General features: G+C 41.0%; 2 protein-coding genes across 2 annotated transcripts in view; one reads left to right on the top strand and one right to left on the bottom strand.

Moving 5' to 3' along the window:
- Positions 1-21,710, top strand: part of ME1 (malic enzyme 1) — a 157,591-nt gene extending 135,881 nt beyond the window's left edge. The window contains exons 9-13 of the mRNA XM_009282708.1: positions 5,691-5,796; positions 8,889-9,031; positions 11,611-11,784; positions 19,043-19,141; positions 21,347-21,710. Coding sequence (XP_009280983.1) covers positions 5,691-5,796; positions 8,889-9,031; positions 11,611-11,784; positions 19,043-19,141; positions 21,347-21,505 — 681 coding nt within the window. The 3' untranslated portion in view covers positions 21,506-21,710. The remainder of the gene's footprint in view (positions 1-5,690; positions 5,797-8,888; positions 9,032-11,610; positions 11,785-19,042; positions 19,142-21,346) is intronic.
- Positions 21,711-24,728: 3,018 nt separating this feature from the next.
- Positions 24,729-27,659, bottom strand: RWDD2A (RWD domain containing 2A). Its single transcript, XM_009282709.1, has 2 exons — positions 27,462-27,659; positions 24,729-25,689 (listed from the first exon to the last, which is right to left on the bottom strand). The coding sequence occupies exons 1-2, from the start codon at positions 27,657-27,659 to the stop codon at positions 25,012-25,014; spliced, it is 876 nt and encodes a 291-aa protein (XP_009280984.1). The 3' UTR covers positions 24,729-25,011.
- Between the last annotated feature and the right edge of the window lie 242 nt (positions 27,660-27,901).

Raw genomic sequence — 27,901 nt, forward strand, 5'->3', positions numbered from 1 at the left:
CCTCCATGTGCTGCAGGGGGACAGCCTGCCTCACCATGGTCTTCACCAGGGGCTGCAGGGGAATCTCTGCTCCGGTGCCTGGAGCACCTCCTTCCCCTCCTCCTTCACTGACCTTGGTGTCCGCAGGGTTGTTTCTCTCACATATTCTCACTTCTCTCTCCGGCTGCAGTTTCCCTTGTGCAGTTTTTTTTTCCCCCTTCTCAAATATGTTATCACAGAGGTGCTACCACTGTTGCTGATGGGCTCGGCGTTGGCCAGCAGCGGGTCCATCTTGGAGCTGGCTGGCATTGGTTCTATCAGACATAGGGGAAGCTTCTAGCAGCTTCTCACAGAAGCCACCCCTGTAGCCCCCCCCGCTACCAAAACCTTGCCATGCAAACCCAATACGTCCTGTTACTTCCTTCTGCTCCTTGAATTAAAAGGTCCTGGTGTCCAAGTGACTATGTTTTACTATTTGTAATAATATATAATACCAATGACTCTCATCCATTAGGGAGTATAGACACTTTAGGATTTCCAAGATCTTCATACATAATGTCACTATCAGAGAATGCTGCTATTGTTTCTTTATCTCCGTACTTCATCTGCTGACTTAACACAGTCCACATTGTAACTCATTTGCTAATAAAGAATTCAGCTCATATTACTTTCCATCTGAGATACCACGGTGACTTCTAATATAGCAACATATCTGTTTTCAGGTTGCTTTGTTCTCTTTTGTTCAAATCCAAAATATCCCATAGGTTTCTTGGTACAAAATGATACTGTGATAGAGGCAATACTTTTCCCCTCTGAAGTAATTTCTGACATTTTCACTGAGTCTTTGGACTTAAGGTTTATTAATGTTTTTGAGTGTTTTTAATATTCTTCACCTTCAGCATTCTAGTGAAGGTGTATTGTATAGTTTATTCAGGCAGCCTGAGTATGTATTAAAGATGCTATGGTTGTCTTCCTGGTACTTTAGTATGTAGTTTTGGTTGGGTTTTTTTATTCAAGCAAACTTATTATAATGCCCCTAGCAAATTACTTATTCTATAAAAGATAAGGAAATAATACAAGAATACATAACATCGCAAAAAGTTATATAATGAAATGTTGGTGCTTTTTTTATTTCTTTCTTGGGATGCTGAATACATCTGTGAAGTTAAAGCAAGAGGGATATATAGCCTCTTTTTCTAAGTTTACCTTCCTCCTTCTATTGAAACAGTTTGTGAGTTTGTATCTTCCCCTCGGAATAGCTGCACAGGTATCACATCAAGTCTGTTAGTTCATCTGTGGATTTCAGAGTGAAAGACTTTCTTTTTGGATTTAGGGAGCATCACTTGATGCAGGAAAGATGCTTGTTATACATTATAGCAAACATGTTACAACTTAAGACAGCTGCTGTCTGGCCTAGATGAGTCTTCATACTGCTGTTTGAACAACGGTGCAATAACATCCTTTGGCAGGAACCCCTGGAAAAATTCCTCCCCTGTGTGGCAAGCATTGAAGTCCTTCAGTGAAACAGTGAGACTGTATTGAGGCTTGGCATACTGAAAGGGGCGCGTCTTTAGATTGCTGATTGTTCTGAGCCCTTTTCATTGAACTAATGAATTTTTAATAATGCTAAAAGAGCAAGACAGTGGGCTTAGAAGACAAACGTGAATGTGACTGAAGATAACGTTTCTTCTTAAAAGACTCAGAGCTTCATACACAGAACCCCGGAGCTCATTCGAATTCTTTCTTAATATGGAGTATTTTAAATTTGTCCTTTTTCTATTAGAAGAAGGGAAATATCAGTGAGCTGTGTGCCATGTTAGTATCTTAGGATTATGGAGACGCAAGCAGACCAGAGCAGTTTCTGATTTATGCTGCCTTGTGTTGATCCTCTACAGCTCATTTCCTAGCAGCAGATAGCCAGAGTACAAAAGCTAGCTAACCCAGGGCTGGAAATGGAAATGTCAGAAGACGGGCTCTGCGCTTCTAGAAGATCTTTTAGTCAGAGCAGCTCTGCACTGACAGGTCCATCCGCTTTGCATCTCTCCAGTGTCTGGAGGGAGACAAGACAGAAAACCACACAAATCCAGAACTGAGACTTCTGCATTTTGGCTCCATCCTCTTCTCTCTGCTGACTGACAAAAACTCTGTCATTTCTTATTCCGGCTATAGGCATTCAGGGGCGGATGTCTGGAAGCTTGTACTAAATGGACTGGCAACCCCTTAGTTTGAGGTTAAGCATGCACAAACCTGAATTGTTTCTTCCTTCCTGCAAGTCATTGCTTGCCCTGTTGGCAGGGCACGGAGGAAAGCTAGCTGTGCCCTTGCTGCCGCCTCTCTACTTTGTGGAGAGCAGAACTTAAGAATTTGCCAATTTGGGGAGAAAAAATGCTATCTAAAACACTGTCCTCTAAATTATTGGAGTTTTGTAACCAAATCAACTGGCTGGTCTTGAAATCTCGGACACAGGTTTTAGGGAGGTGTTATGTAGTTTCTTTAGGATCACTGAATTAGCAATTAAAATACATTTCTGACGATCTAGTTAAAAATATATATTTTAAAAAAACCCCTAACCGTAGAATTCCTTTTATAAGCATTTTCCAAGCAAAAATCTCTATGTACATAGCTGTTGTTATTTTTGCTAAGCCACAGAATTTAATATTTCATTCTTAGTTAAGATACTAGAAAAATATTTACTTGGAGACATGATTCATTCTGACTAATGGGATCAAGCTAATTCAGACCAAGGCTGAATAAAGAAATAAATTTAAAATTGTTTTGTTTTTTGTTTGTTTGTTTTAGAATGGTGGAATGCCCTGTGTGAAGTTAAGGGCAGACAGAAATTAAGGTAGGGCAGAAGTGAATCTGACCTAAGCTGACCCATCTGGTTAGCACTAGTCTCACTAGCCAGTGGCCCGGAAAGGGTTGCAGTGGATCACATCCAGCTTACTGTTTGAGTACTCCTTTGAAACCAATTAAATGAGAGATGATCATCAGTGTGAGTAGGAAATGGGGCTTTGAATCCTTGGTGTTGCATCAGTAAGTGTTTAAACAGCTCTGCCATTATCTTAATTTTAAAATGTTGAAGTACGTCCTCGAAAGCCAATCAAGTGTAAAACTGTATAAAGAAGTAACTGTTTCATGCAGGATTTTGGTTATTGGTTTTGTTTAAAAATGAAAATGAAAGAATATCAACATTTTTCTACACTAAGATGTCAGCCTGGCCTTTTAGCTGTTATGCACTGTGCAAAAAATCAGAGTTCACCTTTCCCAAGAGATCTGCCCAGATCTGCAGATCCTGGAGGCGCTCAGAACTACCAGCCTGCCACAGCCCAAAGAATGAGCTGATCATAGCTCTTAGAGGTGATTTCTTTTTTCTTGGTAGCCCAGGGCAGTCTCCTGGAGGCTGGATTTTAAGACCAGATCGAAAACTGGCTTCCTCAATGGCAGCCTGATAAGCTATTAAGGAACCAACTGAAGAAGCAGCGTGGGATTGGGTGGTCGCCCATGGCACCCATTCCCAGCTCCCCAGGAAACCTGCCTCCAAGTTGGGCTCCATCGAGCATTTCGATTTCAACCAACCAACCGATTAGAATGAAAAGTGGCTTTTATTATAGTATTTTGAGTTATTCCTAGCAACAAGCTTTTGGCCTGGAAGTCATAAATGCATTTTTTTCTTTGGTGACTAAAAAGAAAACTTTGTATTTTTCCCCTGAAAATGTTAAGGAAAATTCCTGCTTTAAAGTGAGATGCATCCAAACCGTGTGTGTAAACTGTGGGGACATCTGCTGGGGTGCTGGGAAATGGCAGACTTCAAAATTTGTATTGACAGTGGAATGATGCGAGCGTGAATGTGCCAGAAATTGTTAATATTGCGGCATTCTCTCGAGGCTAAGAATTTCACATTTTTACCCCCAAAGGAAACCAGGTGCCCGTATCACAGTATTTCTGTGCTAATCGCTCTAGGAGAACACTTAAGACCCGTATAAGCACATCCAGACATAACCCTCTTAATTTAAAAACTCTGTATTTTGGTCACGTAAAAAAAATCTGTAGAAGAGGAGAAATCTCTGGACGTTTCTTGTAATCACGGGTGAGCCAAGAGAAGCTGGCGTCCTGTGAGGCAGACCAGCTCAGTCAGCCCCGACCACATAACAGCCTTCCGCGGCTTTCTGTGGTACCCTCAGGATGGAAACACTTTTCTTGCAGCTGGAAATGAAAAATGGCCTTCCCTTCTGTCTACCAGCTCTTGCGGTGGCCATCTGAGGACCAGCAGAGGAGCTTCGGTGATGGGACTGGCACAGCCACACGTTGCCACGTGGCAGAATCGTGGTCTGAAACGTAGCATTGGATTTCTCATTTCTGTTAAAATTAAGCAAAAATGCCGTTAAAAAACTAATCCCGGCTTGAATCCGATAGTATACGCAACCCTAAATTGAGCCAAGATTGTCAAATTCATAGACTTTGGTGGAATCGTGGAATGAATTCTGTTCCAATACTTCAGTATAGTCTTAATTAACTTGCTAAGATTAAGGAAACTTTCATCTTACCAGTTGGAGAAGATGTGGCTGGGGAGATGATATATATCTGTTCTGGGTATTTGGTCAAAATTACATTTAGTGTTCCATTTTCCTTGTGTACTTCCCTATATATCTGTATAATCTGCTTCTGCTGTCTGAAATTGTACGATGTTTTGAGGGGCTGGCACCATCTTCTAGATTTGTGTTTGAAAAGTGCCTTTGCAGTGATGTTTTCTGCAGGCACAAGAATAAAACGAGGGGTGGAGGTGTACGCATTTTAAACTCTTCTGCTGAAATTTTCAGATGCCTGTGTACAGACAGAGGTCCACGTATTTAGACAACTGATATAATTTTCACAAATTCTGGCCCCTTCTTGCCCCGCACTCCACGTTACTTACACTGAGCTCAAATCCTGTTTGCAGCCCAGTCAATGTCAATGATACTCTGTAGCCCTTTTTCCTGCATCTGTGGTATTCCATTTGGAAACCTTGTGGGGCATCAATGGGTGGAAATTGCTGGTGTAGATCAGGGTGAAAGTTGTTTCACAGCTGAGTCAATTTTGTTAATGCAAAAACGGTGTACCAGACGTCTGATTAGAATGATTTTTATTCCATCCTTAAGAATAAATGACTTAAATATGAAAAATGTGGAGCAAAATGTAGGCTCCCTTATAGTCTACATACTCACCCCATATAGTCTCTATACTTTTAGACAAGGGCAAAGCTGAAAAAGCTAGGAGGCACTATTTTTGTTTTGCTAAGTTACAAATCCCCCCGCCCTGGCACATCTGTACTGTTTGCTATATAAATATATTTAATCTTTATCATTAGTAACTTCAAGCATTTGACCAAATGTTAACAGGTAAAACAGCCTTAAGAATGCTTCAAAGAAGAAATTAATGATGCTTTCATATAATTGTTAATACAGCGGTGTTCTACAGCTGTTATGAATTTAAACTAAAAATATTGAATTTAGTTTTTCTACTGCTTAGAGAAATAGATTAGTTCTAAATTATCCTAAATGTCTTAAGCTGTACACAGTGCAACTTTGTCTAGTATGGTATTTGGTGGTAGACGCAAAAGTAGAAATGAAATAGGACATGTTAAACCAGATACTTTGTGAACTGATTATCCCGGGATATTAGGTTCCATTAAACTTATAATAAATGTCTTTTTCATTTTTTTCCTTACTCAGGGGCGTGCCTCATTAACATCTGAGAAACAACGTTTTGCCCATGAACATGGTGAGATGAAAAATCTAGAAGATATTGTTAAAGATATAAAACCATCTGTGCTAATAGGTAATTTCTTTTACTTTAAAGCAATGACCTTATTCTTCGTTGGAAAAAAATGGGGATGTGGCTTTGTCTGAAGACAAGATCAAGTTCCCCTGAACAGAGTTTACCTTTGTGTGTTTTTAGAAAACACTAGGTGCATAATGGACTCTATTAAGCAACTGAACAAATAGTAACTATCCAAGCATGTAACGCTGCTTTCACTCCAAGCCATCCATTTTACAGGGGGAATAATCCGAGTTGGTTTAAACATCTGATAGAGAACCTTATCACCTTCCTAAATTACTTCTGATTTAATGTGGATGGTGTAATATAAATAACCTCAAACTTAGACTGAGAAAACTGAGCTAAGCACATGTAAAGCTGTGCAAATATGAGCATGCTGTAGCTGAATCTTCTTTTCCCTCATATTTAGGTCCTTAGCCACCAGTACTTTGTGCAGACCAAAACACAGATTTTACAAAGACCTTTTCTTTTATAAAAGCTGCAGGATTTGGGATCTCAGTGAAGGATTGCTCAGCTCTCTGCAGTTTGGTTATTGTATTTCAGTGACAGTTTCAGGAATGAACTGCAAGTACTCTTAAATCATTTTTTTAATATGTAAGACTCAAAAATTCATCTATCTGGCTAGTAAAATCATTTATCAGATGCCGGAAAATCTGAAATGCCACAGTGAAAATTATCCTACATTTTAAGAGCTACCTTTTCAACTATGCCTAGACCACATGGTTCTTGTTCAGTAAAATCTGCTTTTGACAATGATCATGAATGAGGTAAATAAAGCTTATCTTTTTCTATGCTCCATAAAGATATCACTGCAAGACAGAGGCCAAGTAGTCTAGAGAATTTATTTGGAATACAAGGCTGAAAAACCTAATGGAACAGAAGAATAGATTGAATGATCTGTGATATTTATCTAGATAAAGGTGTGTGGATGCTTAGGGAATGTTTGCTGTCATGAAATATGTATGTTTACTGCGTGTCATTTCTATATATAAATCTATGTGGCACTTTCCCTCAAGGTCACTTTCTCCTATCCATACTGCATAATGAAGGCTTTTCCAACAGAAACAGCAATGAAAATTAATACTGTTTTTTTTTCGGTTTGGAGGACTAGTAATTCAGTATCTTCCCCTGGGCAGCAGGAGTCATGGGGAAATATGTTGATATTCCTTCTCCCGATGTTTTACTCCACTCTGTCTCAGCGAATCCTCATATACATTTCATCACCTGTGATGGCTCAAGGAAAAGCCTTAGTTTAGCTTGATCAAATATAAGAAATTGCAATTTTAAAACGAAAACCGAAAAAGAAATAGTCAGTGAGATTGCTCAGAGCATTGTGTTTTAACTTTCTATCTGAAGATAGTTGTCATTCTTACTATTGGCTGTTCAGAAGCAGTTTTAGAAGACATTAAATATTTGGCAACGGCAGACTTAAGCAGAAACTAAGGTGGTATAACAGGCTCTTACACAAGTGGGTCAAAATCATGACTGCCCTAACTGTTCATCAAACATACAGCGGCCCAGCTGGTCTAGCAGAGCTTCTGCATCTAAGCATCCTTGTCCATTCATAGATGGTGAAGTACAGAGAGCTCAGATTTGCAAAAAATAGTAGTATGTGACAGAAATGTTTGAGCAAGAGATGTTTAAACTTTGAGAGAAGTCACCGATTTGCATCAATTGAGGAGTTGCCTCTTTTGTTACCAAGGGATCAGAATAAAGGAGATTTGGCCAGACGCAAAACCAAATGGGTCTTAGGCATTATTGGGCCCACATTAAGCACCTAAACAGCACCTAAAGAGCCTGTAGTAGGGTGCTTGGGCTTTCAGTAGACCTTGTGGGAAAGCTCAATTTAAAACAATTCAGGGAATTTCAGTGTGGCACCCACCTCTCCCTATTGAGGGCATAGGCTGTGCTTGAAGATGTCTCTGTAAGATGATACCATGCTTCATGTAGAAGCAGTCAGAAAATCCTCTGAGACACCTTTAAGAAATGTTAGTCCTGGAGCGTGTATGACCTTCTAGCCAGCTCTGCGAGGTGAGGACCTCTTTCACCTCCCTCCGAGTACCTTGTGCTCTCCTCGGGCAGACATCAAGCTGTCCTTTTAGAGTGGGCAATGTTGGGATGCTCATTTGTGCATGAGTGACGAGGGGTTAGAGTACTGACCCAAGAGACACTCTCTCCTGGCCTGGGTTTGAATCCATTCCTACTCCCCCAAGAGAGGGAACAACAGCTTTTTTCCTGCTGTTGAAACTCGGATGCTGTGTGGAAAGCAGAGGAGGGAGCCAGGCGCTGGGGGCTCTGAGCAAGAAGGAGGCTACCTTCTCTACAAGCCAAGTGATAGGGCCCTCCCTGGACATAAAGATCCTTAGGTTTACTCCAAGGTCTGTTTATCTGTTTTTCACTGAAGGCACAGAGAGCAAGGACCTGATCCTTCGATTCCCAACTCTTGTAGGTTAGGCAGAAATACAGCTGTAGTCGCACCTCAAAAATATCACACACATCCCTTTTTGGTTGTGAGTACAGTATGGAGAATAGAAAAGCATCTCTGGTGGGATGGAAAGGGATGTATTCAAAAAAATTGTTGCTGTCACGGCAGCCTTAGACTCAAAATTGGGATTATTCATCAGCTGAGGCTGGAGGTGTCAGAATGATCAGCTGTAGAAGGCAGAGACTTTACTCGTCATGTCAGAAAAAATTGAAATCTGACACACTGGATTTGGGAGAAACTATCCAGTCTGTTGCATGAGACTTTAGGAGACAGAGTTGTACCTTTCTACTCCTTGTTGGACTTACCTGCAGGTTAGGTGATACATTTCTGTTTTATATAATGGGCTTGAGAAAAGTGAAGTGAGAAATTCACCAAACTGTACAGGGGTGAATAGGTTCTGCCTTATGTTAGGGATAATACTGAAGTTTCACTGTTGCAAAGTCTTTTATACAAAACTTTATTTTAACCACGTTAGGAAAAAGGTTGAACTCCATTTTAAAGAGGGAGGTATGCAGTAAAAAGAGCTCTGTTCTTTTAAAAGTGACATGCATGTCTTACCTTGAACTGATTGCATTTGTCTGCTTGTTACGTCTGTGTTTTTCTTTAGGAGTTGCTGCAATTGGTGGTGCTTTTACTGAACAAATTCTTCAGGATATGGCTGCTTTAAACAAACGTCCTATTATTTTTGCTCTCAGCAATCCTACCAGCAAAGCAGAATGCACTGCTGAGCAGTGCTACAAATATACAGAGGTAACCAAAGATTAACATCTCTCCAGTATACGTAGTGAAAAGTAAATCTGAAATCACATTTAAAATGGGAGGAAGACAGAGGGTGGAGTAGCAAGTACTAATCATGTCTCTGTGTGTAGGTAAAATGAATTAAGTGGTTTTTCAGATTTTATCAAAACAATTTCACTGAAGTCAATACATGCTTGCACTCTCATAAAAACATTTAATAGCTTTTACTGGTGTCAGGCAAGACTCAAAGTCTTTATTACAAGCAAAGCATCAGTAACCATCAATCATTAAAGCCTTATGCCTCTTTTTGAACTGTACCACTTTGTGTAACATATACACACAGTGGCATGCTTTTCATTTGAGATCTTACAAATACTCTTTAGGGTAAGGAAATACTTCAATACAGGAAATAGAATCTTTAAAATAATTCTTCATTAAGAACTGGGGTAATTGACTCCTTTTACAAAGATTTCTATTATGGAAACATAGGTGAAAATTAAGAGAACTGAGCTTGCTGATTTATTATCGTATTATAGAAGTGCTAATAAACACGTTATCCTGTAATTCAGTCTAGAATTTGAAATGTATGAGTATGAGTACTTGACTGTATGTGTTTCATAGTGGATTGTGTTTGGATTTCTTGTCAAATACAGGGCAATTTGAATGACAGTTTCACAGTGTTTAAAAGACAAATTTAGCATGCCTGTTCCCCACTGCACAGTACACAATTACAGCGCAATGCAAGGGCCAGGGAAGCGGCCTACATGAAGGGTTGGTTATAGTGGGTAACGACATCTGGTAGGCAGAGCAAAAGACGCACTGAAGTATTTGATCTGTCACCAAAACGTATAATAAGCCGGCCGTGATAATACTGCATGACACCAAACCAAACAGAATATTCTTCTGAAGAGCTGAATAGTGACAGTGGCATATTTTAAAATGCACATTTCCAGTTCTCTAAAATAGGCATAGACATTTCTGATACAAAGCGCCTCTGAAGCATTTAACAGTGACATTTATCACTTCAGCAGTGCTAGCGTAAATAAAGGCTGGCTTTTCTTCCCCACCTAAATTTACTGCATAAATTTGAGGGTGCTCCCTCCCCAGCAAGGCAAGAGCCAGGGGCCTTTGGGCTGCGGACGTAGAGCCTGTGCAACGTCACTTCCCTCATTAGTCCCAAACGGCATTGCCTGCTGTAGAAATTACTTCCCTCTCCCTGTGTATCAGGAATGATCTGGGGAGAACCTGGATAGTAGTGCTGCAGGTGAGTCACCTCTGAGGTGCCTCTTCTGCCACCCTTGAACGGCACTCGATGGTGCCGGCATCTGCTCCCATCGGGGTGTGCCTCATCCCAGGGGAACAGTGAGACTCCATCAGACTTGCAGCTCCCTTACAGCCCATCTCTTGGTACTCCAATGGTATCAGCTGTGAACATGCGTGCTACTGCATGACACCAGGCCTAATATTCCTCTTAGCTAATGTTAAGCCGTTAGCAACATGAGCCCCGTCACCACGTCTGGGCCACCCCACAGGCTTCTGTTCCTCCCCACAGCTGCCTGATGTGTGCCAGTGAGGCACGCCTGCGTTTGGGTCCTGGGAAGAGATTTAAGAGGTCCCATGTGAACTACAATATAAAATGAGTTAGAGCCAGTTCTCTTGTCCTCAGGACAAGTGATATGGTGTAACTTGTATCTGTACGGCTAAATTCTCCAAATACCCAAAACAGGCTGGCTCTTCCATACTGCCTGCTGGGACCAGCCTGTGCATGGTGCCTGGGCCCTGGTGGCAACAGTGCTACTTGGCACTACCCAAAAATCTGCTGGGAAACATCCTAGTGGTTTATCAGTATTGGATGATTACACGCGGTGCCCGAGTTGGTGCCCTCACCCTGCTCAGTACATTACAATGAGGGGAGCCACAAGGTCCCAGAAGAGGAGGTCCCACTGCCAACTTGTGCTATAGGTTGCACGGTGGGATGATGTTCCTGGGACAGAGCTTGCATCTCTGTCATTCTGTTGAGCTGCGGAGCGGGCGCAGGGGCCTGAAGAGGGGAGATTGGGAGGAACAGGGAGCTCTGCCTGTCCTCACAGCTCCTCAGAAACTGCCACATCCAAAAGTGCAACATTTAGTGGCCTTAGTGTCATTTTTGTGGATGATCTGCTGTTGGGAAAAAAATCCAGCAGCATCACCCGTTATTACCATGACAGTATTGTGCACTTTGAGTTTTACAGCTCCAGGTGTATACCTTCTTCCCATGTACCCTTCTTCTGGCATGGACACACAAAGTGAATAATGAGTGCTGCCTTTCACTTTCTCCTCCTCTGAATTGTGCTGATAGCTCTTACCTCAACAAGGCAGCTGTTACTCTCTGACATCAGAGAGTCACAGAGAATTGCCAGTGATCTCTAGGATCAGCATCCTGATGCTCCTGAGACATACTCAGTTAAGTAGCTCTAACGCTCTCTCAGAAGAGATATTAAATAGATGTAACCCAGCTTCCACAGTGGTAGATATTTAAAGGGATGTGTGAAATACTTCAACAGCATCCTCACAACTAACGTGCTTTCTTTGGCTTTCTTGTTACAATTTAGGGACGTGGCATTTTTGCCAGTGGAAGCCCTTTTGATCCTGTCACTCTTCCAAGCGGACAAATTCTCTATCCTGGACAGGGTAACAATTCCTATGTGTTCCCAGGAGTTGCCCTTGGCGTTATTTCATGTGGACTGAAACATATTGGCGAGGACGTGTTCCTCACAACCGCTGAGGTATTGTATTAAAAATTATTTGAAGTCCTTAATTTAGTAACTTGGTAATAATGAACAATTAATCAGAAATAGTTAAACATTATCTTTTAAATTGGAAAAACAGTGCTTTCTGTGTAAGGTCTTTATTTGCAAGGTATGTTGTTTTTTTATAAATTCTATTTGAACAAGTTGTTTTTAAAAAGTTAAATACTTGGTCCAAAGGTCATCTGACATAAACTTCACCTTCTCTTGGCAAGGAAAAAAGAGAAAGACTTCAGCACTGTATTATCACAGGTGAATGCACATATGTACAGTTTGCATACATGTGCACATAGGTTTGATTTTAGATTGAAAGGAACTATATTTTGATGTTGGTAGCTTTGGGGTGACTTTTGTGGGTGTTTTGCTTGCAAAAATTATTTGAATTTTTTTTAGCTTTTTAGTTTTTTGCTCTTTTTGAGTAGAGCTGTTGGCATCATGTTTTGTGGACCTCCCTTGTCAACAGCTGGTGAAAGTGCTCCATTGCCTTGTGGTTCCTTGCACCACAGTTTGACACAATTGCCATGTTATTCTTCCCATTTTCTTTCTTATCGTTTTCTGTATTGGTTCTTTTCTTTCCTCAGGCAATTTTTTATGATCTTTGTTCTGATGTTATCCAACATGTGATCTCTCCTCCTTTATCTCCACTCAGTAGGCAAGAGATGAACAGAGAGCAAACACTTTTGGTTCTAGGAGTCATTCACCACCTACTTCCAGTGATTGTTCAAAATCTGACATCCACTGTCTTACAGTAGGACATCATAAATGCACAGGATTGTATCTTCAACACATATGGGAGAAGGATCTGGCCTTTATTATTTTAGAATCCCTTATTCAAACAAAATAGATTACCAGCAGTTGTTGAAATCAAATACTTAACAATTTTTTTAATTTTTTTTTTTTACAAAACAATAAGTCAATCTTTCTGTAGCTGTTTCTCACTTAAGAAAATTGAAACTTCCTGTGCTTTTCTGGGTCCAGCATCTTTGCTCCTCATCCACAATAGCATCATAGCACCCTTACCACTCCTTCCTCTGACCCTTTCCATCTCACCCCCTTCCCGTCCTGTCCTGGAGTTCCCGTCTCCTCCATTGCCTCTGTTGGTTCTGCTCTTGGCTGGCACCAAGAGCAACGTAATGAGCCTCACAGGACTCAGCTTCCTTCTGTTGAGTGATGTGATATCCAGTGATGCTCAAGCTCCTGGCTACTCTGCTCCCAGGAATGTGCGTCCAAGCTCATCCTGCTCAGAGGGAGCCCTGGCTCAGTACAGACAGTGATGAGAGAGCCCTGAGCAGTACATGATGGTCTGACCATGTCCATGCAAAGTCATTAAAAGCCTGATGCTTTTGGGGTTTTTTTAAAGGATATGGAAATAAGGAAGAAGGCTAGCCTCAGTTTACCAAGTTAACTCTAATTAACCTAGATGCACTTCAGTGGTAATTTCTACCCAGTCCAGTTCATATAAATTACAATCCACAGAACTTCATGAAAGTGCAGCGTCCTAATCTTCAAAGAAGCTGTGTAAGCACGCTTGGAAATACACGGGTAGTGTAGGTAGCACACAGAGGAAGCCTCAAAGCAACGCAATTAGCAACTGTTATGGAACAATAAAAAGAAAAAAAGAAAAAAAAGTTGCCCCAATTAGCAGAAGTGCGAATGCCTTGACTCAACTCTTGCAGCTGCTCTAAGCGATATTGCATTCCAGAATTCTTTCTCCTTGTGTCCTCTTCATGGATTAAAGGGAAGAAAATGGCCCTTTACTACCACTCGGAGGCAACTGGTAGGCAACGTGATCCTACGACAGGCAGTATGTGATACGAAGCTTTCTTAAAGGGTGAGCACTTGCACGCTGCCTTTGCTGGATTTCTGAAGGGTTTTTTTTTAAGGTGCGTACTATGGCATCTTTAAAAAAGTTTGCCAGCAGCTTGCCAGTATAAGAAAGATATTCACAATTTCCAATTTAAAATTAGTAAAAAGCCCAGACTGTCTCCACTGGCTTTAACCATCTTAGGAGGGCAATGATCCATCTCGTAGTCTTTGGATAATTATATCCTCCCTTTAAATCCTTCCCTGTAATTTCAGTTGGATACGGTGATCCTCGCTTGCCGGTCTAAACTGCTGTGTTAAACAGTTGTCTTATTTCATTCTAGAAGTTGCTTCATTTTGGTTTGGGTGAAATGGTTCCTATATATAGAGTGCCGAGGGATGAAAGGTGACACATATGTGGATTGAACGATGTTTCAAGTGGCAGTCTACTAAGTCAGAAAAAAATCTGTTCTGAACAAAGAAACTTAACCGAACAAAGAAATGCAACAGTCAGGGAAGTAAAATGGTATCAGAAATTGCGAGGAAGCTTTTAAACTCTCTTTTGAGGTAGAGGTTCTCTCCTGACTCTTCTTTTTTGCTAAAGGTTTTGCTACATAATTGCCATCCTCTACTAAAATCCCTAGAAAAGTTTGACATGTAAATATGGGTTTTTTTTCTTGCATAGAAGGTCTCTGTTGGCGGCAAGATCAATGGATAGCTACTCGCCGTACGGCTGGAGCTAAGAGCAGTCACACCTGGTCTCCCTAGTTGTGTGAGAGGCAGTGTGTGACTGGGGCTTGGGTGAGCTACAGCCGGTTACTGAGCAAGGTGACAACTGATGGATTTCAGAGGAGTCTCTGCCAGAAGAGGTGTCAGGGCTGTGAAGGCCGAGAGGGCTGCGTACGCCCTTAGCTGAAATTACAGTACAAAGCAAAGGCGACAGTGCTTTTTGTTTTGTTTTCCTGGCTTTTTTAATGGAAGGATAAAATCAAAATAGTTTCGTGTGGGTTTTAGAATAGTGGTTAGTATTCTCCATTTGAAATGGAAGCACCCAAGATGCCGCAAAATTTAAAGCACCAAACCCGTGCATTTTAGACAGAGGGACCTTCTCAGATTGTAGCGGTAGCTTACCTGAAGAAGGAAAGTATAAAAAATAAGCAGCCCAGGCTACATGCCTGCACCTCCTGTCTTCTTGCTTTGCCACCCCTCCAGTTAAATCTGATAAAAGTCACAAATAGCTTATTGTAACTACAAAAAATTCTACTTTCAGTGTTCTTTTCTTCCTGGCAAGTAAAATAGCATGTAACTTTGATTTTGGACGATAAATCTAAGGTACTGTAGGCTGTAATACCTCTTAATTGCAGGCAATTGCTCTGTGATGACAAGGACATTACCTATTCTTCTAAGTCCTACAACAAAAGGGACAGAGAATTATGAACTAATGAAATATTCTTGGCATGTGTGACCTACAGTTAAGTTATTCCAGAAATAATCCTGTTAAATCCTTTCGTTACAGAGAATACGTCCTCCAAAAGCCAGGATGCCCCCACTTGCTTTATGCTGTTTGTCCTGTCTTGGCTGCCTTTCATCTAGGTTCTGCAATAAGGCTTAGCTAATTTCTCTATTAAAAACTTGAATTAATTAAAATTTAAACCATGAAAATAGCCATACTGGGTTGGACCTAAGATCCAAACAGCTCAGTGTCTTCCCGTGAAAGTAATCAGTAGCAGAAGCTAAGGAAAAGGGGATAAATAAGGGGAAAAGACAGAGTGATCCTTCTGCTGAAATGGCTTCTCAGCTTCTGGCAGCCTGTACTATATGGCCCTCCTGCACTGGCAGTTTTATCCCTGTATGGATTTCTCTTTCATAAATGAGCCTAGTGGCTTTTTAAACATGTTTGTACATTTGAACATCTTTTGGCAATTAGCGTCACAATTTAATTGAGAGTTCTGTGGAAAAAGAAACTCTCCTCTTACGATTTCCTGCTGTCTGATGATTTGGGTTCCCTATAGTGCCATGAGAAATGTTCGCTTTCAGTTGTCGTTTGTATTTTGGACGGGGCTCTGAGCAACCTGATCCAGTTGAAGATGTCCCTGCCCACGGCAGGGGGGTTGGACTAGATGACCTTTAGAGGTCCCTTCCAACCCAAACTATGCTATGATTCTATGATTTTCTTTCAGTCTTGTCTTTTTTTTTCTTCCAAGTCTGTTTTATTATTTTTTGTCTCCTTGTACAAAAAATAACCTTTTGATCATCCTTGTTATTCTTTATACCCCTCATGATTCTATCCCATTCTTGTTTGAAGTAGGTGGAGCAAAAATGCACACTGTTGAAAGCGGTGCTACATTGTGGATTTATTACATTTTCTGTGTCGCCTCTTATTTTCTTAATAATTCCAGATGTTGATTCATTATTTTTTCCCCTGCCACTGAGCTGATGTTCCCGAGGAGCATTTTTCAGAGACCACATGAAGAAGGTGTCATTCTCTTTGAAAATGCTTGTTTCTGTGTTTTTGCACAGTTTTTAATGCTGTTACAGGAGTACGTCAGAAGGAATAGCATGGCATCTATATAGTTAAGCTTGCTACCTCTCCCATTTGAGCACTGCCCAAATGTTTTGTGGCTTGCTTTCTATATCAACCCCATCGCGAAACACAAGTACTCTACTCCTGAATCTTTTTTTTTCCGGGAAGCATTACACTAAAGGCAACTTGCTGTTGATTTCTTCAGATTTCATCTTTCCTGCAGAGCCCCAGTAAACTGTTAACAGCAGAAATCTCATGTTGTAAGCTCCTCTTTACACATTCAGATGCACATCTTGTTTTATCAAAAGGGCCACGTATCATTTTTAAATAACCTAGCTGCTATTATGGAAAGCAAAAACTAGATTTTACGTTGTCTTAGCTCCCCCTAGTGGGTTTTTATCTCTGCTGTATTTCTCAATATTAGATTAAAATGTAAACAAATAATTTTCCTTTACTCGTTATACTCAACAAGGGTATAATCTGTTGTTGCTCTTGTTAGCATTTCCACTCCGAATGGAAAAACTTACTATGCCTACCAGCATGCTGGGTAGATTGCAGAAGAGAACGTTGTTTCTCTTTGAAACTGGAGTTACTATAGTGTTTGCTCGTTAATGCAAACTATTTACCTACTTCTGTCAGAAACGATGAATTGGTGATAGCCGGGCATCTCTTCTGACGCAGTCCTAGTTGTTAGCAAGCAACGTACACAAGGTCCTATTTCCCACATGCAAGAGGAGCTGTAGGAAGCAGTTTGTGCTCTGTTTCAAGTATCTTCCCAGTACGTTCCCTCAAAAGTGCACTTCTTGCTTTCTCTTTGGGCCATGTTACCAGTTTCGTTTCACAGTGTTTCCTGGACTTTCCTGGTGTTTTCAGAACCTCATGATGGGTCACACATGGCTGCAGCAGATGCTATCCAGACCAGAGTTTTCCTTCCAACCACAAAGTACCCCTACAGGTCACATCACGCAGCAGTATCCCCGCACTCCTGGATCAGTCCGTGATTGGTTCTAACCTTTTGTTATCTAAGCTGTAATTGCACAAAAATGTGTCATTTCTCCTGATGGGAACACTAAGGGTGCCTTCTCTTTTGCATCAGAATGGTCTTCTGGAGCACGTCTCCCTGGTGTCCCTACATACTCCACCTTGGTCCACAGTGGGGCATGGTCTTGAGAGGAGAGGGGCACTGGTTTCCTTTGGGATGAAACTAAATGGAAGGATACACTCCAGGAGCAAGCCTAATGTACTAAATATCAATGGAAACTGCTTATAAACTGTAACAGATTTAAGAAGGATAAGCTTGCACTGTACAAAGAACCTCCTTTCCTTGTGACTGTTACGTGTTCCCAGCTGTTCAAAGGGCAAGTGACATCCCCTCCCTAGAGTAATTTCCTTTCTGTCCCAAAGCAAGATAGAGAAATTTGAAATTTGTATTCTGGTCACACAAATCTCTCTTAATGCTTTTTAATAATTTGTTTTGAGAATTGTAGTAGAGAATGTTAGTGAAGGTAGCTATTAAAAACTGCATAAAGTCAGACCATTTTTAATATATGAATTTTGTGCTTAGTTTGCTTAGAAGATGTTTAGGTTTGGTTCTAACTAGCAGCTCCCTAGAAGGTACAAAGGTGGGCAGTTAAAGAAATGAAACCTTCAAGTCCACCAAAGACATTACAAAGTAGAAGACAGGTTAGCGAACTGGCATCAGCTGATTCTCGGGCTCAGCAAATCCCAGTCTGGATCACCCTGAAAGGCTATTTTCTATTTCAGATCCCCAAATGACAAAGAAACTTTAGCTAATGACAGCAGAAATATCATTAGACCCAATGGCAGCCCTTTGCTTCTTAAAAGGTACCTGTTGCAGGAATAGAGGAAGTTCATGACGTAAGCCCATAAGCAGACAGTGCAAGCAGTGTCCCTCCTCACTCTGGGGAGAACGTCCTCACACCTCATGGTAACAGAAGGTTTTTCATATGGCCAATGAGTAAACAGTAAAAAACGGCTTCTCCAGCTTGCTATGCTTTCCTGATCTGTTCATTGCTGGGGATGACGACAAAACATTTCCAGTCTTGCTAGGAAGACCAGGCAAGAATACTCAGGCCATAGAGGAGACGCTCCTCTTAGACGTGCATCACAACTTCTGTTATTGTTCCTTGCTTCCCCTGGTCAGCCTGGTGAAAAATCAAGCAAAGAGCAAAATAATGTCTTTAGTTACTTGGTATGGTTGAGGTGACAGGCCCACTGCAGCCTTCAAGTGGAGCAGACAGACTTTTTCTAGCAGCACTGTTTTTTCTGTCCCAGCAAGCCAGAATTTAGCATTAGACCTTCTGTTTCTAAATCTGACTGCAGTGACCAGCAGGGCTTTAAAAGACCCTGGATAATCTTACCTTTATTTTACTTTGTTCTGTGGTTGACCATACTTACTTCTATGATCTCACACAGGCTAGATGTGTGAGCTGGACACACGACAAACCTGCTCAGCCACCTGTAATTTTATTCAAAGCATTTTACGCTTAAGCGTTTCAGCTCTGTTCTCTGCACAGGATGACTTGACAACTGTCAGAATAACAGGTGCTTCTTTAATTTTAGAAGTCTTTGACCCAACTACAGTTGATGGCTGGAATTTATATCTCACAGTGAACTATTTGCTAGTTTATGTGTGTCATGGACTTACTCAAGACTTGAGTAAGTCTTATCGTCTGAGTGAGAAAACGGCGTAACTCCCTAAATTTCTAGCTCTTGTGTAGCTACTCCCAATGTTAAGGCCGGTTGTAAAAAACACTGCCTAGGTGGATTAAGCAGTATCTGCGGGATTTGCCAAAGCGAAACCATTTCTTTGCTTAAGACTAGATCGCTGTCTAACAAAGCTACAGCTGCATCTGCATTCCAAGTTAAACATGTCTGCTTTATTTCTAGGTAATAGCTCAGCAAGTTTCAGAGGAGAATTTACAGGAAGGTCGTCTGTACCCTCCGTTAGTCACCATTCAGCACGTGTCGCTGAAAATTGCTGTGAGGGTAAGTCATTTCAGTCTTTTGTGGCTTCTTTTCTTCCCACGCTCTCTACATGATTGAGCATTTGATTTGATCAACTAACACACCTTCACACAAGTTGAAGTTGGTTTACGTGAATCAATCGTGGACAAGTAGCAGTTTCAAAATTAAATTTAAATTCATAAATGTAAATTTAATCCAAATACAAGAAGGAAGGATATGGAACTATAGCAAGGGTTTATGTCTGTAGAGCCCAAACTCTACTGTCCACCGGTTAGGAGCAGGTCCCCAGGCTTAGTCATGCGAGCTGCACAGCTGAAGGCTTGTGGCCCTTCATGATTATCAGTAAATGTCACCCTATGTCCGGGCACTGTTCCCTTTTGTTCCCATCCTTACTCTGGCCTGTCAAAAGGACTAACTGCAGGGGGTGCTTTTTGTTTATGGCTCGGGTTTAGGTTGGAGGTTGTTCGGTTGTTGATTTTTACTGGCAAATACAGAGTTGATGCAGATAGATTTTTAGTAATTGACCTAAACCCGCAGTTTCCCCAAGAAATTTGGCTGCCCTGGAGAGAAGAGGAGGAAGCTTTCAAATAATGTATTTATCCCGGTTCCTCCCTCGTTCTGTTTTTTAGGGTTTTTTTCCCCAGCATTTTAGGAGGTTATTTTGCTGGTCTTCTGTGACCTTTTTTGCTCCAATTATTGTTTTCTCTCTTGGTCACCTTACTGTGAATAATTCCACTTACTGCATATTCTTTTGAAAGAATAACAAGGAGCCCTCGTGCATGAAACATCATTCTGTATATTTAAAAAAAAAAAAAAAGTCCTCCTCACAGTTCATGTCTTCTTAGGCAAGTAAGATCTCCGTTCTGTAGATGTCAAAATGTTACCTAGATTCCTCAGGCAAAATCAAACTGCCTGGGTGGTTGGCAGAAATACAGTGACAGAAATTCCTCCTCTACTTGTGCACGTGATATAAAATACAAAAAAGGAAAATGTTACCAAACGATTCTTTCTGCCTGATCTCTGTTGAAACTTTATTCCTGCAAATACCTGTTCTGGCTCATACAGCCCAAGAGGTTTAGCGATGGCCTCTGCCTTTTCCAGGGGAGGAATACTCTCAAAATTTTTTGGAATACCAAACGTGGGGTATAAATTCAGACCTTATTCAACCGTGATAATTATGCGCACAGACCTGAAGATGAACACTTAAATAAACACCCAAAGTGCTTCTCAGTCAAATCAGGTTGGGTTTCAGATTAATCCTAGAAAGGAAGTCTAAATACAGTAACTTGGGGTCTCAGCTTCTCACCAAGCTAAAACATTTATGTTTTAAAGAGAGAGCTAAGGAGAGCAGGAAGGAGACCGTCTTCCTTTTAGTCAAAGTAGGAGCGTTTGTCTGTTTGCCAAATAATAGTTTGAAGCAGATCTTTCCAAAGAGTGCTGCTGCATAAAACCAGTCTGTCAAACTTCTTTTGTTTCATGGATGAATGTCCAGTCTAAAGATACGCATTTCTCAAGTCGGTGTTCTTCAGACGTGAGAGGCTACTTTGATGTGTTGAGTGGGCTCCAACCCCTTCTAAACTTGAGTTTTGTTGCAGCTATACTTGTCATGCATAATTGGTTCACTTAGGTATGGTCTGGGTGAGGAAAAAGCAAGCATATATTCGTATTGCCCCCAACCATCTCTAGCGTTAAACCTGTGCACTGTGTAGGGCTACTTTTTTCTCGTGAGTTTACCTTTAAGAAATATATTATCAAACTATGGCAAATAATGAACTTCCCTAATATGCAGGGAGCATGGAGGCTTTGAACAAATCACACTTTTCTTACGGTGCTTTGGAGAAGATGGTAAACCAGGGTAACCTGATGATGGAAAAGCAGAAATTGTATCTCAGTGCTTGGGGTTAGTGGAATATTTTATCCACCACTGCACAATAAAAGCTAAGATATTACTGGAGGAGGAGGAGGAGCGCTGTATTTGTTAACAGCAAAGACACGTAATCCTGTTCAAAAGTAGCATGAGTCAGACTCACTTAAATGCAAACATCATCCTGTTCCTAGTCTTATTCGCTGTGCACCTGCCCCGATCCAGTGTGAATATAGGTGACTGTCAGCACCGGAGAAGATGAGGTCTTACCTTGATTTTGAACTAATTCCTACTTTTAAATTCTGTTAAATGTACTCAAATAGTTTATCAGCATTAATTAGGATTTTAATGCATCTTTCTAGATCGCAGAAGAAGCCTACAGGAATAACACTGCCTCCACCTATCCTCAGCCCAAGGACCTAGAAGCCTTCGTCCGCTCTCAGGTTTATAGTACCAACTACCACAGCTTTGTGGCTGACTCCTACACCTGGCCTGAAGAAGCCATGAAAGTGAAACTGTAAATATTTAATGAAGAATGAACAAACTAGCAGCAGTTGAAAAGCATTAAAATATTCAGAACATTTCTGCCTAAGAAGCCTATAAGAATAGCTAATTTTTTAAGATGCAGAAAACTTTTTTTCTAAATTGTAATATGTGGTTAGAAACTCGGATCAAGAAATCATATTAATTATACATCAGAAAATAAAAGTTAGTCTGAGAAATATATTTGTATTGTTTGGTTATTTTGATTGTTATTTTAATTGAGATATCCTACACTACAGTTTTACGGATCTTTTTGTTATCGAAATAAGGGGTTGTACCTTGAGTTGAGAGTTCTGTCACGAATGTCAAAGGGAACTTAAGCAGAGAAATGGTACCATGGAAAATTAAGAAATGCCTACGATGACTGTTTAATCCATTACAGGTCACGATGTAATTTGCATTAATTGTCACACTATTATTAAAAAAAAAGCTTTAAAGAACAGTAAGTTTAGAATATTTTCCTCCGAAGAAAAGCCTGCTTGGAGTCATGAAAATTTTCTAATGAGAACTGAACCTGCAGAACCTTTTGTTCACACCTGCTTAGAATACTTTAATGTTACTTAGCTAAGCTAAAGCCCTGTAAGTGATTAAAGATTTCATTCCCCCAGCAAGATGACTGCTGTTTTGATATGCCATAATTGTTTGGCCTAAAGTTCATGGAAGTGCTTGGACTCCATCTTCTTGACAAAAAGGGAGTATCAAAGTGCCATAAATAGGCTTCTTTTTGATTAAGCGTTTTCTTACAAACAGCAGTTATCTGGCTAGTAGTAGGTTTTTTATGTATTAAACCTAATGAATTCCTGTAGTATTTGAGGCCAATGTATTTTTCAACACACATCACGTGATAAAGTGTTATTCTTTGTAACAAACTTCCAAATCACCCAGCTGAGGTCTACTAGATGACTAACTATTATGGGGAAAAGAGTATATCATTATGGGGGGACCAAACACGTTTTATTAATCCTGTGATATTTACTGAATATTCCTCTCGCTTGCTACTATTTGAATGATCTGGTTAGCTCAATTTCTTCAGTATGGTCTTTAAAATAGTTTTTACAACTTCATTGATAATTCAGCACGCTGAGTATGTTCATCTACACACTAATTTCAGCTCAAGAGATCTTACTTGTTTTTACCCTTTCTCACCTGTCAACCAGTTATCAAAAGTGATACCAGCCGGTGACCCTTATTCTTCTGCAAAAACAAGTGACTCCCTCTGCAAACCTCACCAGAAGCATCCAGGGACACTGCTCGTGACCTGCATTATTCTGGATTCATAATTAGCATTTCCAGAAATAAAAGTCTGTGGTTTTCCTTAGGAGGATACACGATTGGCTTGTACAATCAGCGGTTTCCTCCTTTAGAAAAAATGAGCAAATCTTGTGCTCGGAATAAAGCTTTAGATAGCTCTATCTCCGCATTGTTTGACCATCCTCCTGCACAGACTTTCTGAGCTGTGCCAGCGTTGCCTTTCCCATTTCCTTCTGGCTGAAATCTCGTGGATAAGGCCTATTTCTAAACCGGTTTGTTTTGCTACTTTAAAGGAAAAAGTTTATCATTTGGCAACCTCCCAACTGGACTGAACGCAAATTGTTTTATTGTTTCTGAGTCACGACCATATGGAATCTGCACTCGTACATCAACGTTCTAAAAACCCAAAAAAAACCCCAAAGAATTATTAGTTGTTACAGAATTACCACTCCAAGAAAAATGTAATATACTTTCTGGACAGTTCCAGAAGCAAAGCGTACTTGGAACGTTTTTTCTGGTATCGTGCTATAGAGGTACCTCTGCAAAACCAAAAATGTTCTTTTTTTTGTCCAGCCCCTTGGCTCTGCCACAGCTGCAGACTGCAGGTCCTGAATTCACAAAGAGGAGAGGCACGGTCTCCCTCATTGCATAACGGGAACCTGTAAACATTTTTTGCCTTGCTGTGCTTTTGGCCAAAGTTACGATCATACATACAATATACTTACCAGAGTGCAGGAACGTACGTTAATCATCATTCTGAGCAACCAGAAATACTGCCATCCTCTGTATTTCAGTATCTTGCTATTACGAAAGAAGTATTAAAACACTTCCTTGTGTTTTATTTGAAGTAAAATAATATCCATTATTTTTGTAGTCGTCAGCGGAGTGTACTGAAACACAGTCTTTAAATAGCTGCTGTCGAAATGGCCTGGTTTGTAGATTCGAACAGCCAAACCTCTACAGCTCAGCAGTAAGTCTGCTTTTATTGCTCGGTACCGATTTTCACGTTACGGTGCTCAGTGACAAAGTGGAAGGCGGTAAGCTGCTGGTTCTTCAAGGCACAGCTACTGGGGACTTTTCAGTAGCATTCTTCATCTATATAAGGACCCTTCCAAGCCAAACTATTCTACGATTCTATGATCTTATATTGATGACATTTAAATATGATAATCCATTATAAATTGGAAGACTGAGTTGCAATTCACTATCTAAATGCACACTCAGCGCACTACCCTGTAGGAAAGCGCTGCCTAATGAGCCATTAATATCATTTCCTGTTACAAGCTACTGGAAAATTGTCTCTCGGTACTAATTTGCCATAGAAAAAATTCGTAAAGTTTCATGTATTTTTCTTTAATATATATTTATAGTTTTTTCATTTTTATATTTTTTACGTGTATTTCCTTATGTAACGTAGGAGGAAAAAAGAGGAAACACTAAGCTTTGTCTCACCTTACACATTTTCATTTCCAAGGTGCTTGGCCTAACAATGTAAATGTAAAACGCCATGACTTGAGCAGCTGAAAAATTACTATTGACATAACCAGACCGTAATGAGATGATAGGAAGAGGACCTTTGCAAAAATTGCGGTGGTATTGGCAATATACGTATCGCCCAAAGCATACAAGGGATGGGTCATGTGGGCTTCTTTCTCCTCCCCCCTCCCCGCCCTTTAGTTAAAAGCAAAACTTGGTCCTGTGGTTGGACACAAGCCTTTGCTTTCACGGATTGGCTGAACGAAGTGAGAGCTGATGCTCCGTGAAGCAGTAAAAGACATTGCATGCACTAATCCATGAATGTAGCTGTGAGATTTCCCTGAGCGGGGTGTGCTTTTGTGTTGGAAACCACATCAATCTGTGACCGCAGCTACTTTGGTATCCCACAGCTGTATGTAGAAGTTAACTAGAGGTCTGCACCGCAGCTTAGTAGCACACAGCACAGTATAGATGAGGAGACAGAAGAGTGTAATTCAGGATACTACAGCGTGGGATGTTTAGCACCTTGCAAGCACTTTGAGGCGTGGCTCATAGTGACAAATGCCACTTTTAGGGTCTCGGAAAATAAGTAAACACCTCCCAAAATTCAGAACAGAAGCTAAGATAGATTAACTACTTGAACTGTTGTTCTCGTGTGTTAAACAGTTTCCCTTTTCACAGTAGCTATAAGGCACAATATTTCAATGTTAGCGTCATCTCTTGCTGTCCAAAATTAGAACTCCTTGCACAGTTTCTCTTATTTGTCTGGAAGTTTGCCTTCGACACCGAATAAAATCTGAAAGATATGTCCACTTTGATGTTGTTTCAGGAATTCTAAGAACTGGCCAAGATCCATGTGATAGTCGTTCCTCAGGCCATAATCGCCATGTGCCTGCAGCTGTAGGTCTTCAAAAGCCCGAAAGAGACGAAGATTATCGATGCTTCCCTCCGTTTCTACATTCTCCACATGCTTGCATGAAATATGCTTCCAGTTGGGATACCTAATAGCACGCCAAAACCCTTCACAGTTTTCTCGGAGTCCCTCTACACAGATCACACCAGGTTTCCCTGTTAGGCAGAAGCCGGTCAGATTTAACTTCTTTGCACAGTCAAAAATCTTTTTCCTCAATTCCTGCCTATATATATGATGGCTGTAGATCCACATGCGATGCAATGTTTCTTTAACTACGACTTCTTTTGAAGCACTTTCAGAAGAGATCTTACTGTTTTCCAAGTAAGGCAGGCTGTTTTCTTTCACCCATTGCACAGCTTCATATACACACAGTTCACCTGAATCTAAAGAGCTGATGTGAGAAGCGAGTCGAGTGTTGAGCTGCAACTGTTGCTGTCTGTGCAGTGCATGTGATCTTGCAAAAAGCTGAGGAGCTACATGAGGATACATATGAGGCAGCAGTACCTGCAAATCCACTTTTACCTTAAAAACAGAACACATACACAAAAAGAAAATTAATTCTGCAGCTACTGAAAGACATGCTAGATTCTTCTTCCCTGTCAAAGGCAGATAATGAGGAAATGTAATTAAGATTGCAACATCCTAACGACTGGAATTACTTCTTCAGCTTTCCTTTTGTCTGCTTCTTTTCTTGCACCATGCTGGGACTTTCCCAACATACCTGATGTTTCTGCTGTTCACAGAAATAGTGCTGTGGCTGGAAAGAAGGTACACAGTTACCCTCTAGGGGTATTTCTAGTGCATATTCTCAGTACGTGCTCAGTGTTGCTACAGTGATAAACTACCAGTCTGTCAGAGTCAAGGGGCAAGTGGCTTTTGAGAATCGTGTCCCTTACCAAATGCACATCTGATCGATGAACTCAGCCCAGTTGCTGGATCTCCCCCAGGAAGAGAAGGCCAAGAGTCATAAGAAAAAGTGCTTATGATTGTACCTATTGTATATAGAGACATCATTATAATTTTAAGCAAGTATTCACCCTAACAGAGGAAGCATTTTCAGGATTATAGGGGATAAAAAAAATTTATGTGCATTTTAGGCCCAGGAAACCTTTAGATTATCTTGCCTGATCTCCTACAAACCACGGGCTGTTGAATTGCTCTTGATTGTTCCTACAGTGTCTTAAAATGAAGCACCTCAGTTCTTTGGCAACTGAATCCTGCCTGTGGTCCAAGAGCAGGAGAGAATTCATGTGTCCTCAGTGCCTGAGGCTCTTGTGTAGCATTAGGGGACTTTCACTTCAGTATACAATCAAATTATTAGTCTTGCAGAGAGAAGTGAATCGTGAAATGACCGATTATCTTTCCAAGTTCCTTGGCAATCTGCCATGGAAAAAAAATTCTTCCTGCAGAAGCCCTCCCTACACAGTTCATAAAACTTCTCTGAAGGCTGGCGAAAGGGTGCATTTTAGAAAGATACCCAGTCTTGTACATAAGTTTCCAAATAATCATGAGGCCACCGCATTACCCAGTAAATTGTTCTGAAGTTTAATTATCCTCATTCCTACGAAAACGCATATACTTCTAGGTTGAGTTTGTTGGTTTTCCATTTCCAGTCATTGTATTATTATATACTCAGACCTACACTAATGGCTATGTTCTCTGTGCAAGTATTTACATCGCTTAGCTGTCATACGTAACCTTTTCTTCAATAGAATTAACTATTGGAACTCCTTATACTGTAAGTTTGGGGGTTTGTATCGCAGTTTATAGGCTGGTTTTGTTTTAGTGTTTGTGTGACTCTTCTTAATAATAGTATTCTGCCATTTGGGGCTATTTTTACATTACCGTATTTCAAATACAGATCAATGAGTGTTAGTAAACATGGCAAGGGGTGGAAGAGAGAAATAGTAGGGCGGTTTTGCTAGAATAATGTAAAGTCCAACATACGTATTCCCACGAGGGGAGCGTTGCCTCTGTAACACACAGCTCTTTGTAAACCAGTAAACTAACAACCCTCATGTGGACACAACCCTACCTAAACTCTTGTGAATGCTGTGTGTGCCACTGATGTCAGTTGTCTATTCCTATCTGCCATTCTATTAGCCTTTCTTGCCCAGAGAAAGTTAAGACTCAAATAAATAATAAAAACTAAGACTTTTTTGTTACTCTTCACTTTCAAAACAGCAAACAGAAATTAGGTGGTCTTTTTCCCTTTTTTCAGGGCAGTTTTTAAGTGTCTGCACATGGAGTAAAGAAAACAACACACATGAACACGTCTACGTGGAAGTTCTCACCTTTGCCTCCCCTACATCAATAGCGATTGAGTATTCAAGCCGTGGGGGCAGAGCTCCATCAGCATTTCTCAGGTAGCGCTGCACGCCGGGCACAGCATCCTCATCCAGATTTATTTCACCTTTTTTGGGGAACATTGAAAGGAGCATTTCCACTTCCAGCAGCTGGAGCTCCAGGCACTCTTGCACAGTGACAGCCATCGCCCTGCCCTCCACGCACACCTGGAACGAGAGGCCTGGAGTCAAACCCCGAGGTTTAACGCACAGTGAGGTTTAGCGCTAATCCGTGCAACCCAACAAGCCGGCCTCCGCCGAGAAACCCCAGTATTTTTTAAGGACAGAACTTGCATTAAATACGGCCGAGTACAAAATGCTTAGCAGTCGGTCCCTTACAGGCGTGCTCCACAGCCAGCCTCGGAGAAAGGAGCCTCCGCCAAGGAGGG

The sequence above is a fragment of the Aptenodytes forsteri genome, unplaced genomic scaffold (genome assembly GCF_000699145.1).
Source record: "Aptenodytes forsteri isolate BGI_AS27 unplaced genomic scaffold, ASM69914v1 Scaffold245, whole genome shotgun sequence".
Taxonomy (NCBI): domain Eukaryota; kingdom Metazoa; phylum Chordata; class Aves; order Sphenisciformes; family Spheniscidae; genus Aptenodytes; species Aptenodytes forsteri.

What these genes read in the sequence shown, in the direction of transcription:
- RWDD2A (XM_009282709.1), bottom strand. Translation starts at nt 27,659, where the DNA reads ATGGCTGTCACTGTGCAAGAGTGCCTGGAGCTCCAGCTGCTGGAAGTG. An exon ending in TTGATGTAGGGGAGGCAAAG is followed by an intron (nt 25,690 to 27,461) that starts GTGAGAACTTCC and finishes TCTGTTTTTAAG; the next exon opens with GTAAAAGTGGATTTGCAGGT.